General features: G+C 44.2%; 2 protein-coding genes across 2 annotated transcripts; one reads left to right on the top strand and one right to left on the bottom strand.

Annotated features, from left to right (window-relative positions):
- Positions 1-40: 40 nt before the first annotated feature.
- zfyve19 (zinc finger, FYVE domain containing 19) lies at positions 41-5,099 on the top strand. The gene is made up of 11 exons (XM_047610446.1): positions 41-252; positions 351-472; positions 571-624; positions 714-886; positions 991-1,133; positions 1,276-1,384; positions 1,540-1,770; positions 1,894-1,970; positions 2,132-2,233; positions 2,326-2,489; positions 3,352-5,099. Exons 1-11 carry the CDS (start codon positions 199-201, stop codon positions 3,428-3,430), a joined length of 1,308 nt encoding a protein of 435 aa, XP_047466402.1. The 5' UTR covers positions 41-198; the 3' UTR covers positions 3,431-5,099.
- Positions 4,870-11,274, bottom strand: ppp1r14d (protein phosphatase 1 regulatory inhibitor subunit 14D). Its single transcript, XM_047610448.1, has 4 exons — positions 10,808-11,274; positions 5,789-5,869; positions 5,458-5,490; positions 4,870-5,323 (listed from the first exon to the last, which is right to left on the bottom strand). The coding sequence occupies exons 1-4, from the start codon at positions 10,985-10,987 to the stop codon at positions 5,255-5,257; spliced, it is 363 nt and encodes a 120-aa protein (XP_047466404.1). The 5' UTR covers positions 10,988-11,274; the 3' UTR covers positions 4,870-5,254.
- Positions 11,275-13,093: the final 1,819 nt, after the last annotated feature.

The following is a 13,093-nucleotide window of genomic DNA, read 5'->3' on the forward strand; positions in this document are numbered from 1 at the left end:
AATGTACGTCACACCACTTTTTTCCGGGTTGGTTCCTGATTTGATTATGACAACATAGGAAGCCTGAAATGGGTGGCTAGCTGCTATATCATTGTCCATAGAGTCGCCTTTCTTTCCACATTTACCCGTTAGTAACATATAGTAGTAATATTGGTCCGGTTGTAGCTGCCGTTCTCATGACTGTCTACACGTGTCGGAATGGACGGTCGTTGTTATTGTTGTGCGTCAAAGTTTAGTCTCTTCAAGAAGGAGGTAAGCTATTCCTGGCTATCATTTAACACTTAGATATACACATTAAACGTGTTTCGTAAAATATGATGTGTAATTAATACATTTCTATGTGCTCTTAGCTGGGCTGTAAGGGCTGCGGTCGATCCTTCTGCTCCAGTTGTTTGACTTTCAGTGCTGTGGTGCCTCGCTGTGGCAACACCCAGCAGAAGGTCTGCAAGCAGTGTCATGGTAATCTGACAAGGTAAAGCACAAGCCATGCCAGGAAAGAAATGACTGCAATCATAAAAAAAAAAAAAAAAATCTTTAAAGTCATTTTTTTCCCTCCTGTTTTATTTTTAGTGGGGAAGCTACAAACAGTGCTGGAAGATGGTCCCCTCCTGAAAATTATAAAAAGTCAGTACGAGATCAGATTTGGGAAAGGAAATAACACTTTACACAATACAGCTATTTCATAAAATCTAAAGTTAATGTGTCTTCCACAGACGGGTCGCTGCACTCGAGGCCAAACAGCAAGGACAGCCGACGGCCCCTGGTGCTCATGGGGCAGGCAACAGAAATAACCGAGGAGGAGGCCATCTACCATCAAAAGGCCTCAGTAAAGAAGATCAGATTATTGCTGACAGACTCCAAAAGCTCAAAGAAGACACAGCACCAAGTACTGACATTTCTTAGCAGCCAAAATCTTGACTTACCGCCAATTTCCCTAATATGTTTTCCCAGAAGAAACGCTGTATGTTTTTTTTTTAATCTTTCCTTTAGAGTCTGTCGCCTCTGAGAAAGATCTAGAATCTCGCCTTGCTGCTCTGAAAGCTCCCAGTCAGCCGGTACCTTCCACCAAGGAGATGGAGGACCGTCTGGCAGCTCTACGCGGTCAGCCTCCGCCTTCTCAAGCTCCTCCACCTGTGAGCTGAGTCTCTTACCTACTTGTTTGTGACACGTTGCGGTGCAGCTGAAGTATTTGGTGTTATGTAGAAGGAACTGCATGTTGTAGTGGTTTGCTGCAGGTGCTTACGAGCATGTGCGCTTGTGTGCTCATCTGCACAGGTGCATCGGCCTCCGGACAGCAGGACTCAGACTGAACAAGCCAATGATTTGATAAATCAGATGACAGACGAAGTTGCCATCGACAACCAGCAATCAAATCCCGAGTGCAGTAAGATGCTACTTGATTTCATCCACATTCAGTCAATATGTATTGATATATTGTATGCAGTCATAAAAATTATATAACAGCTGCATTCTGACACCTAAATAAGCCTCTGGACTGCGTAGTTAAAAATATGCTAAAACTCTTTCTTCCCTCTGCAGGTGCTGATGGTCGTATGAACGATCGTATGAATGACCTCAACAAGGGGGAGGGGGGAACACTGGATGAGAATTTAGAAGAGAACCAGGATGCAGTCAAGCAGCTGGAGGCTGAGAAAGCACGTGTGCTGGAGGAAGCCATGGAGGAGCTGAGGAAGGAGCACCACTCCCAGGATCAGATCCTGCACATGGCCAAGAGACTGGCACAGCTGAAGGGGCAGGACCCAGACAAAGGTGCATAACGTGCTGAGATATTAGCACACCGTTCCCTTCATCTTGATTTCAGTCAATAGTTTTACACCAGACTTTTGAGAAAAGCGTGTTGTTGCCATGATTAATGTGTTAATCATCTTTTAGTTACGAAGGAGGACTTCCAGCATCCTGACAGCGATGAGGAGACTGAAGAAGAAGCTGTGAAGAGAGTGTTGAAGCAGGTATATGGTTTAGTCAAAAAGTCAACATTATGGTGTGATGCAGATAATATAGAGTCGGTCAGTGCAACCACAAGGGGCTGCTATTTTGCCACTTTAAATATTTGCAATGTGAACTGCAGGCTTTGCTCTAAGGTTCCCCTCTTTTATGATTTTGGCTTCAGCTCTCAGAAGAAGCTGCGCTGGATGAGGCCAGCGGCTACAACATACCTTTAGAACAGAGCGGCCCAAGAAACAGAGAAAAGAAAAAGACTGCAAAGAAACCGGTACTAGACGACACTCACAATGTAACTTCATGATTGTTTTTCAGTCGATTTAATGGACAGCATTTAAATCCTTGATTTTGTGCACTTTCAAGGCTCCAGCTCCTGCAACCAAGAGCAGAAGTCCGGCAGCTGCTATAGCACATCAGCCGTCAGACAGTGACGAGGATGAGCTCCCGTGGTGCTGCATCTGTAACCAAGACGCCACCGTTCGCTGTCACACCTGTGATGGAGACCTGTACTGCAACCGCTGCTTCAGGTAAACACTGATCGCGTTTACACCTGCACCACCCTCCCGGTTACTTCATGTTCATAATAAGGCATTTAGATTGAACAAGCAGGTTTAATATGGTTATTCATCCCTTCATACATGATAAGCCAGTTAGATATAACTGCGAGCAGTTTGTGCAGGAGCATATGATGATACACAAAACCGTGTAAGTCAATTTTAGCCAAATTCCTGCACCTGTTAACCTAACCGTAAATTAATTTGCCTGTGCTTGTGAAGGCCTTAGCCCTGATATATATCAACATTGCATTATGGATTTGGCCACATAGTAACATAGTAGCGTTGTGGCACGGTGGCTTGTTTACTTGTGTCAGTAAGAACGTCAGAGCTTTTTCCGATGCAAACTGCAGAATATTCTCAGTTATTTTAATACAAAAGATTAAACTCAGTTTCTTCTTCATTCCAGAAGTGAGACCCGTTAGTTTGCGTTGTCTTTGTCTATCTGTTAAGTCACGTGGTAATAAAATGTATACATGCAATACGATCCCAGTTTCTCCAACTAGTGTGACTGGGTTTCTCAAAGTTAGGTTCAGGCGTTATTCAGGATTTTAAAAAATAGGATGTGATGTTTTCATGTGCAGATATAAAACTGGCATAGTCACAGTCATGTAAATGGACCCATTGATTTATAGCGAGCCCGCAAGAATTCTAGGTTTCAGCCCATAGAAGCATGGAAATCTTAACTGTGATGCCCGAGAAAGATGCGTGTGATTTTGAATGCATGCCATGACCCAGATAAATGGTAGGCAGACTGCTGCCATACTGTTAAGCAGCATGAATATAAAGTATTTAGTCTGATGAATTATCAATCCATGCTCCATTATCTCCCCAGGGAAGGCCATGATAAATATGACAGGATGGAGCATCGCACCAGTGACTACACCGCGCCAAAGAAGAAGAGGAAGACATGAGAGTGAGACTGTGCTGCAGTTGTTTTCCTTATCAGACTCTGGTCAGCTGTCGCTGCTAACCTTGCTCTTTGAGCCTTGAGTACCTTGGTAATATGGTTAATAAAACCGCATGAAAAAGTGCGAATACTACCTATTATATAAAGCGAGCCTGAACCCATCATAACCAATGATTCACAGGACAACTAGCACCTGCTTACTGGAAATGCTAAAGCCGATCTAAACAAAACATTAAATAAGAGTATGTTAAAAAAAGCAACGGATAACATTTAAAGCTGAACACTTTTTAGACATAGACATAAATGTCAATGTAAATGCAGTACAAAATGTATAATATTTCAAACATAGCTTATTTTTGTGGAATGTATAGAAATAGAAGTAAAATAGTGGCAACAAAGGCTCATCTTAAGTGCACATTGCACTTGTCATCATTTGATCCTTTTTAGGTTTTTAAAACGCGTACAGAAAGCAGACCAGCCGCGTGTTCATCTGGGATGATGTATGGTCCCAGACTGCTGTCAGCTCTGGACTGAGGAAGCACAGAGCAGTCAGTATAAAAGGATTACTGGCCGCTTTGTTTTCTTTTGGCAGCCACGGCCGCCACTCTTGTAATCTATGTTTGGCTACAACTCTGACATGACTATTGGCTTTTCTTGTTCTTATGCGTAATTCTATTATAGATGAGGCAAATTGTTAGGCGCTATATGTCACATCTTTGAGATCAGTATCTTTTAGTTTTATTTTAAACTCCGAGACAGCCTTTTATTTTTTTTCTTGATCAAAGACATCATTACTTGTCGACAGCGTCTCAGTCTGGCAGGCCTTGTCTGAAGCGCAGTCGTGCAGTGTTGGACGGCTTCTCTGGGGGAGCACCGTACAAATTACTATAATGGAGCCCTCAACCGAAAGACCCCCTGTGTACTACAGAGAGAAGGCCAGAGTGCAGTTTTCATCAGTGTGCATTACTGTCTGGCTAACTGAGGCAAAGCCATAATTACACTCTCCTCCGGGGGCTTTCTCCATTAAGGTTTGTATGGAGCCAGTTACCGTGTTTGCCTTCTCTGGCCATGTCATACGCGTACCACAGGCAGGAAATGGACGAGGATAATGGAAGCGTACTTAATGGAACATCCTGCTGCTGATTTCACTGTGTTTACTCCTAGACTTGACATGTCTCCTTTGTTTCCATCACCCTGTTGAAAAATTTACACCAAAAAATAGAAGCTTGCATTCTGGGAATGATATGCTGTCTGCTAATCCATAGGGAGGGGGTCTTGATGTATCCATACAGTATGGCATAATCACTTAGTGAGTCATAAAGAGCACTAGTGGTACTTTAAATTTAAAGCTGTAATGATAATGTTGCTGTTTATTTGTGTATTAGAAATGGATTGTGCCTCATGATGCGATTTGTTAATTGTGACCATTTCTCACAAAACAGCCTCGTTTTGAAAATGTTCCGCTTTATTCCGACAACAGTTATCTGAACAAAATATTTATGTACATAAATAGGCAACCAAAAAATGTACAGTCTTCCACAAAAAACAGAACACAGCCCATCTGAGTAATAGACAACTTGTATCACAAGTAAATGGTTATGCTAATGGGAGACAAAATGTTATAGCAGTCCATAAATTAAAACGAAATAATAAAAAAAAGAATTCATTCAAAACCTGACTGCTGCTGTGTTTATTGATGCCGATTCCAGGAAGAGGAGGGATGAGGAGGAGTCCCTCTGACATGCGAACCGCACATACAGGCATCCGTAAGGTTAGCGCACGGGAGGAAGAGGCTCTGCATCGTCTTGATCCGCAATTTGACCGAGTATCATTTCTTCAAGGGACCTGACATTTTGCGTAGACCTTTTATCCTGTAGAGCAGCCCGTTGATAAAATCCTGCAGGGGAAGTAGAGAACAATAAACTTTTTTTTTAACCACCCACGGAACGGCTGTAAAATGATTAATACTGCAGTGCTCTCTCTCTCTTTTTTTAACTGTTATTGTTTTATGCTAGTGCTGTTTTCTCGCACCTCTTTTGGCTTCCCGCATTCTTGCAGCAGCTCCTAACGAGGACGACAAAAACAGAAAATGAAGCTCACAAACAACACGTTCCTTCGCAAACATCATGACACTGGACACCAGCGAGGGTCAAGTGCTTCTTACGCTATTGCCCTACATAGCAAACAGTCGTGTTTGCACTGAGGTGTTGATTAGCAGGGTGCACAGCGTTCAAAGTCTCCGGTCTAAATGTGTGACTCACATTTTCCACTGTTTGTACAACTGCAGGTTAGAGGGAAATTATTTTCACTTAACCGGCAATTAAAAATCGATTAACTGATAGCGTGGTGTTTCAGACGTTACCTGCAACCGAGTTCTCTGCCCGTCGTCCGGCAGCTCCAGTAGCTCATCTATGTCGATTTCTAACTCTGGGATCTCTTCTTCCTGTGACAGCAGAGATAAGTAAAAGTTAAAGGCAGACAAAGGCCCAAGCAAATGGCATTTTAGTCATTTTGCCGTCCTTTCTCTCACAGTGGCAACAATGTCCGCAACACTGATTCGTAAGGAAGAGAAAGAGCGAGCTATAATGCAACGTTGCAACAATTTCTGTGCAGCATAAACCCTAGGTGAAGGGTTGCACTGTAAATTTTGAAGTACTGACTTTTCTTAGCAGCCAATCATCTCAGTTAGTGGTGTCCGTTTTGCTGTAGAGCGCCGAGGCGTGAAGGGAGTGAGGCTGTAGGAGGCCAAACTTGCCACACACACACTTGCCGCCATCACATTTCATGGATGGTTTGCCCAGCTGGCATTTAGCTCAGCCATTACCAAGAGATAAACTATTTTCTGAAGAATACCTTCTATGCCTCGGACGTACCTTGACATAGATAATAAATGAGTGAAATGCGTCATCTTTAATATATAGTGACCTGTTCTCAAAATCCTGACATTTGTAAAATTCGTCACCGCAACTTTACACTTGGCAATCAGTTCGCATCAGAAGCTCTTAATACCTCTCAGCTACATTTTCTTTTCGCGCAGAATGAGAAGTGCTTACTGGAGGACTCCCGAGCGCTCAGATACCTGGAGTCAGCAATCACGTTTGACAACTGTGGCCTCTTTTTTTCTTTATTTTTTTTTTTTTTTTTTTTTTTTTTAGGAGGAATATTTTCCGGTTGGGGAGTTTTCATGGCTAGAGAGGATGTGGCCCACGCAGCCCTCTAGATGAGGAGAGAGCTAATCAATGTGGAAGTGCTGAGTGGCGGAATAGATGGGCCCACCTTCAGAGTCCCCTGTGCCCCTCTAATTGATATGTGCTGCCAGTGTGGACCCTGTGTGATTCTGCTGATGCCTGCAGGATAAATGCATGGCTGAACTCTTTTTTTTATTTTTATTATTATTATTTTATTTTATTTTATTATTTATTTTGATCCGTGCTGTACATTTCTCTGCTGCGTGGGCTTTGCTGTACAAGCTCTGGATGATCGATTTTTTTGTGTGTGTTGAGTCAGTCCGAGTACCTGGACTTGTGTCTGTGTTTTATGCTTAGTGCTCGTGAATTGCATATAGGTTTAATTTTTGCAGTAAAACATTCATTTCTTGACTCCGTTAGTGTTCATTACACCGTCAGTACAGGCTAACCAAGAAATTATTTGGGCCTATCAGCTCATTTGATAATTTAAAATGACAACCATAAACCTCTCTAAACCTGCGAAGGTCCTACTATGCATCAGCAATGCTCCAGGGGACCTCTCTATCTACATCTTTTCTACAGGTCTGCACCGAACTTAGGATCGCCAGTCATTATAGCCCAACTTTCAGGCAGTATAACATAGCTCAACTACAGTTGCATAACACTCTATGTTCTGTAAGTGACGAAAACCGTTCAACGCGTCTTTCGACGCGCAGAGCACCACTGAATATCAATGAGAGACGAGAGGAGCATGTGCATTTATGAGGAACCTTCAAATGAACCTTTCACTAACTTACTACTCGTACGCAGTCGCACTTCTCAGCTTGTTGAGTTGCCTTCGCTGTCGGCGGAGGAGGATAGCATTTTAATGAGGCCTGTGGGCAGAAAAGTCTCAGGCAGCACTTTTTTTTCCTTTTTTTTTTTTTTTTTGAAGTTAAAAGCAATAGACTGAAGCTAAAACGAACGTTGGCACCAATACTAGAATTCATGAATATCATAGTGGTTCTCAAGAGGACTGTGGTTTCATACAGCCAGTACAAACACGGTCTAAATAAGCTTTTGAGATGAGATGACCTCCGCCGGAATTAAAAGTTTCGGCATTGTCGGACCTAAAAATCCGTTGGCGAGTTCTTCAGCCACTTCATCCCTGTTGCACAAACGATCCAGCGCACTTCTGAAAGACACATTTTATAATTTAGGGTCGCGTTGTGTACATAGCGTTTAATATTATTGCCTAAGGGTTGCACATTGATCGGTTTGCATCAATTTCACCCACAGGGGGCACTGCTGTGAAATTGAGTATTGATAATCATGGCCCCAAGGGAAAAATTCCGAAGCACTTCAGCGACCCATGACCTGGGAACTAGAGCAACCGCAAGGCCAGGATTTGCTTCATGACCTTTATTTCACGTGTTGAGTCAAACACCACAGCAACCAAAGTTACCATCATCAGTACACAAATCTAATCGGCGGCATTTCAAAGTTCCGCTAGTCATGATCTGCAACGAAGAATGCTAACATGCGGAGTCATCCGAGGGCTGGGGGAGGACGGGTTTCCTATTTTGTCTAGCGCTTCGGTGTTATGGGCGTGAACAGCTAGCAGCATGGAACTCTTTATGGCTGTTGTTGTAAAACAGGCTCAGCTGAACTTCCTGTAGTTCCCCCAACATTTTAAGTAACACCGGCTTATCGTTCCAAAAAATGTTACAACAAAAGAGTGATATCAAACACGCAGCTGTTCCGTTATACACAGTATGTGTTGCAAGGGAAACCATGCCCAGGAAAACATGTTCTATCTGTTTTGGGAAGACGCTGGTGCGTGCTTAACTCACCAGACCCTTTTCCTGCCAGAGGCGTGAGCTTCCCCCATATCAAATTATATCTTTTGACTTGACAGAGTGAGTCATGGCGTGGTTACATAGTAATAGTAATAGTAATAGTAAATCCAAATCCAGTTTTGAATTGCATTAGACCAGACTGGTTCCTGTATTCGACCTACATCAAGTTTCAAACAAACCTCTGGTCTGCTTATTTAAACCCAGCGTTCACTAAAAATACCCGTTGCCGTTGCAGACTCAAAGCGCGCGGCCCTAGAAGACACGCTAACTGTTTTTCGCGCATATTTTTAGTGCATCACTTCTGAAAAGGTGTGAACACCGCAACGAGGGCGGCCCCTCCAGACTGCGGCAGCGCATGTATGAATTAGAGATGCGGCTAAATAATTTAGGCGGTGACACAGGGGGACTGACGGTAAATGCTTCCACGCGGAAGACTCGGAGAGCCAACAGAGTAACCCTCTCCTGGGCCCATGCAAAATTCATTAAGCTGGCCGGTGCGCAGGACGAGCTAATTCTACACAAGAGGCTGGTGAAAATATCCAGTCCATCCCAGCTGGATACAGTATATACGTATGGTAAGAATGCAGACTACGCTCAGGAAGATTGTAAAGACGTGGAACTTGAAGCCAGGGCACCAACCAATATCAGGATCCAATCCAAGAAATTTGCAGTGCTATTGATGTCTTTTTGAGATTCCATCCAGCAATCATTTCTACTTCCGTTGTTTCATGTATGAAACAAAACGTGAAAGGAGAAGCGCTGCAGATGAGAAATAGTTTCGTGTTTCTGGGAAGAGATCAAAAGACGAGACAGAGAAAGACCTCAGATCTGTGTTTGTTATCTGCATGTCCCGGTTTCCTCTAATGTGATTTATTCCTCCCTCAGTTTCCCAAACACATTAGCATATATTACCACAGGGAATGAGGCTTTGGATGCAAATCGAATAAAGCTCGTGAAATAAGAATCGTGATAAGGAAGATAATTGAACAATATTGAAAATCCCCATCTCCCAGCTGGGATTACAGTGTCTTAATAATAAAGCAGGCAGATAGTTCGAAGGATACGCGTGGATGCTCACATTCTTTAATATATATATATAATAGTTTTATTGTGCTGTGTGCTGTAAACACTGCATGCAAAAGGCTCCTCAGCCGTGTAAGGAGATGCCGTTCCCGGACGTGGCTGCGGGCCACCTGCGTCCAAGGGTCTCTGTGTGGTTTTGAGGATTAAATGATAAACACTTTGTCTCAGCCTTCTCCGGCATGAAGCGGAGGCGGCGTCGTCATCCGATCCGCGTCGTCATTAAGAAGCTCGTGCTCCCTAGCAGACACCCCTGATTCCACTGAGCCATGCTGCCTCGTGTGGGCGACGAGGCATCTGTTGCCATGGTTTCCCCTCGGAGAATGCCAGGCGAATCAATATGGAGCCTCTGACATAATTGGATTGCGTCCCAGTGTACAGGAGTGGCGTTGAGAAGGCTGTGTTGTTGCGTGTTTGTGTGAGCTGACAGATGCCGCTCTGTAATCCCCAGTACATAATAAACTGTAGTCATCTATATAATCATGTTAATTATGATAATATTTCCATATGTGTATTAATGTGTATAGTAATTGTCAATAGACATAACTCTTCCTGTTTCTCTATTAAATAATTATGCAACTTTGGATCTCAAAACCTTGATTATTGATCATCCTTTGACATGTGAGGCGATCTGAGTCAGTAGTTTCTTTTGTGCACAGTCACTGAACGTGTCTGGAAACAGAGAAACAGGGGACACATACCTGGAGACGCTAAAAAGATGACATAACGTCCTGGATGTCGCCCTGGTAGCAGCATCCTCTCGACTCCCATTTCTGTGCTGATTTGTCACAGTAGTAACTGTCTTGTTCCTTCGGCATTGTTCCTCTTGGGTATTGTTCGCTTCAGTTGTCACTAATACTAGAATCTAATTTCTACAACTGCACGCCGTGTAAAACCATCACTGAAGTGATCGTGCTGCCTTTTTATTGAGGTTGAAACGTGCTTGCGAGTGCCTCCCGGTGACTCGCGCACATCTTTGCAAAAAAAATCTTATCTCAATTTCAGAACACGGTAAGCGCTACACTACTGACTATGCAGTCAGGCGGACGGCACATGAGGGCGTCTGTGCCGAAAGCTGCAGCCGTGAAGCTTCTTTCCACCCACCCGCTTCTCTTTTAGGTTGCTGCAATCACACATGATGGATAGCCTACCACAGGCGCTGATGAACCGTTCAGTGCCTCCCTTACCCCCCTCCTTCACCTCTTCCAGCGTACCGTGCAACTGTGTGTGTGTGTGAGTGTGTGAGTGTGTGTGAGAGAGCCAGCCCTATCCTACCTCGCAGTCAAACAGCAGGTGCAGCTGCCCGTCGATCCACTCCTCGATATCCAGCCTCCTCTGAAGGTCCTTGCGGTTGTATTTGACTGTCAGTTTGCCCAACTTGCGATGCGCCGGCTCCTCCGTTTTGTCCGTTGACTGGAACATCACCCTGGACTGGGTGCTAGGCTCTGACGCCATGGCTGCCACGGCCTCAGAAGAAGCGTGGAAACACACCAAGCTGTCTCACGAAGACACACACACACACACACACAAACACACACACGCACACACACTTACAGGCTCTGACAAGTTCGTCTTGCGCACACGGTGTCCCCTGCTGTTTATCTATATCTGCTTTTCCACTGGGCTGCTGTTCCCACGCGTATCTCCTGTTATCTTGTTGAGTGCTCGTGCTCTCCTCTCCTCGCTGCTGGCTCTGGTTCCCTGCCTGTCCTCGTCCTCTCTCTCTCTCTCTCTCCCTCCCTCTCTCTCTCTCTCTCTGAAGCTCACTGTCTTGCTCTCCTTCCCTCCGCCTCTTGCAACACCCACCGACTGCACTATCAGGAGGATGGTAATGAGATATGGCTCTGGGCATGCACATCTGTGTGTGTGTGTGTGTGTGTGTGTGTGTGGGTGTGCACCTGCACCTTGTGTGTGTGATCACGTCCTCTGTTCTATGGCAGGTGGGAGAGCAAAGGTCAATTACAGCAATAAAAGGTGGCAAAAGGGCTAGAGGTCAACCACTGCAGTCGGTTTAAGATTAATCCTCTAGTCAAAAATGTGCCAAAAGGTATATCCGTTACTTGGCATTGTATAATTTTATATTCTTATGTGAATATGACATTCCCATCATCAGAAATATCCACAAACCTTGTCTCATCACTCCCCCCCGAGTACAAAGTTAAAAGCACTCGACACGCCGAGAGCTCCTGTCTACACAAACACTTCTGACAATAGCCGGGTCCCCCTGACAGGTGAGCCAGGGTTCCTCTAGTGTGATGGCTCCTTTGTCCTTTATGGCAGACATTATCAGGTGTACGTTTAATAAGCCTTGAAGTCAGATTGGCATCCTCAGTTACGCAGCCATAAATAATGCATGGGGAGCAGCAATTGTGGCTGTTCACCAAGTCAAATGTCAAATAAAAGTCCCGAAATCTTCCGACGTTCTCAAACGCGCATCGGCGCGTAAATCCGAAGGTCAAAAACTCATCGTAGTGGCCGCCCGTGCCAAATTATTGCAGGTGAGACTTTAGGCTGCAGTTTCCACAGATCCTATTACAATATGAAGAATGGGGTTCGGTTGTTTTTTTTTTCTTTCTTTCTTTTGGCAGGGACAATCCATCAGCCATAGCCGTGCATGTTCACCCACTGATGCACCGTCTGTTACAAACACTGAATTATTGAGCGCCCCTAGCAGCTCACCTTTCCGGGCAAACAAATTCATTCATCCCGTCTTATGCTACCGGGTTCTGCACCATTGGTGCCGTCTAGAAAAGAGACTGAGTGCCAGCGCGAGGCCTTCTCACCTCGAAAGCCTGGCCCGGTGACTCACTGTGGGCACGGAGAAAAAGGGAGAGCAGAGGCGGTGAATTATGGAAAAACAAGCGGCACAAAAATAGTTGATTTTTAAACCATTAGACGCGCACTGTGATCTCAGGCAGAAATTTCACATAATTCAGTGCTGGTGTGCCCTTTGTTCAGTTAGAGAGAGTGGGTGTCATGAGCTCCCATGTGCACTAGGGTTGAACTAGTAAGTTTAGGAGTTGTCTGCTATTTAACCATCCCGAGGATCCTCTTATTTCTTCATGCCTTTGTTCCTTTTTTGTTGTGCCTACAGAAAGAAATATTTTGTATTGCAGGATTAAGTTCTATAAGTGAAGATCATGTTTGGGGTGAACACACACTTTAGCAGACATAGTATCTTCAACAGCATTCATGCAACTTTTCTAGTTCTCCAATGTTAAAATATTAACAGTGGTGAAGGGAAAATTGCAGCAGTGGCACATGCTCAGTGTTAGTGTAATAGTTAACTTGTTAAATTTTTAACTTGGTGACACACTTCTTTTGAGGATTTTAATGTCGCGTGAGACTACGTCCAGCAGGGGGCACACTGTTTATTATGACGTCTCGTAAAAACAAGACGTGAGACGGTTATTTGATTTTCTTTTCTTGCCTGCAGATGTCGCCGTTAAACTTTTATTAAAGCATGCAACTCATAACTGCGTGACTTGAAACAAATCACAGACGTGTGAACATAATAACATGAATTTTGAATTTTGCTTTGCTGTTGCCGAATTATAACAC

Source organism: Mugil cephalus, chromosome 17, assembly GCF_022458985.1.
Source record: "Mugil cephalus isolate CIBA_MC_2020 chromosome 17, CIBA_Mcephalus_1.1, whole genome shotgun sequence".
Lineage (NCBI taxonomy): Eukaryota > Metazoa > Chordata > Actinopteri > Mugiliformes > Mugilidae > Mugil > Mugil cephalus.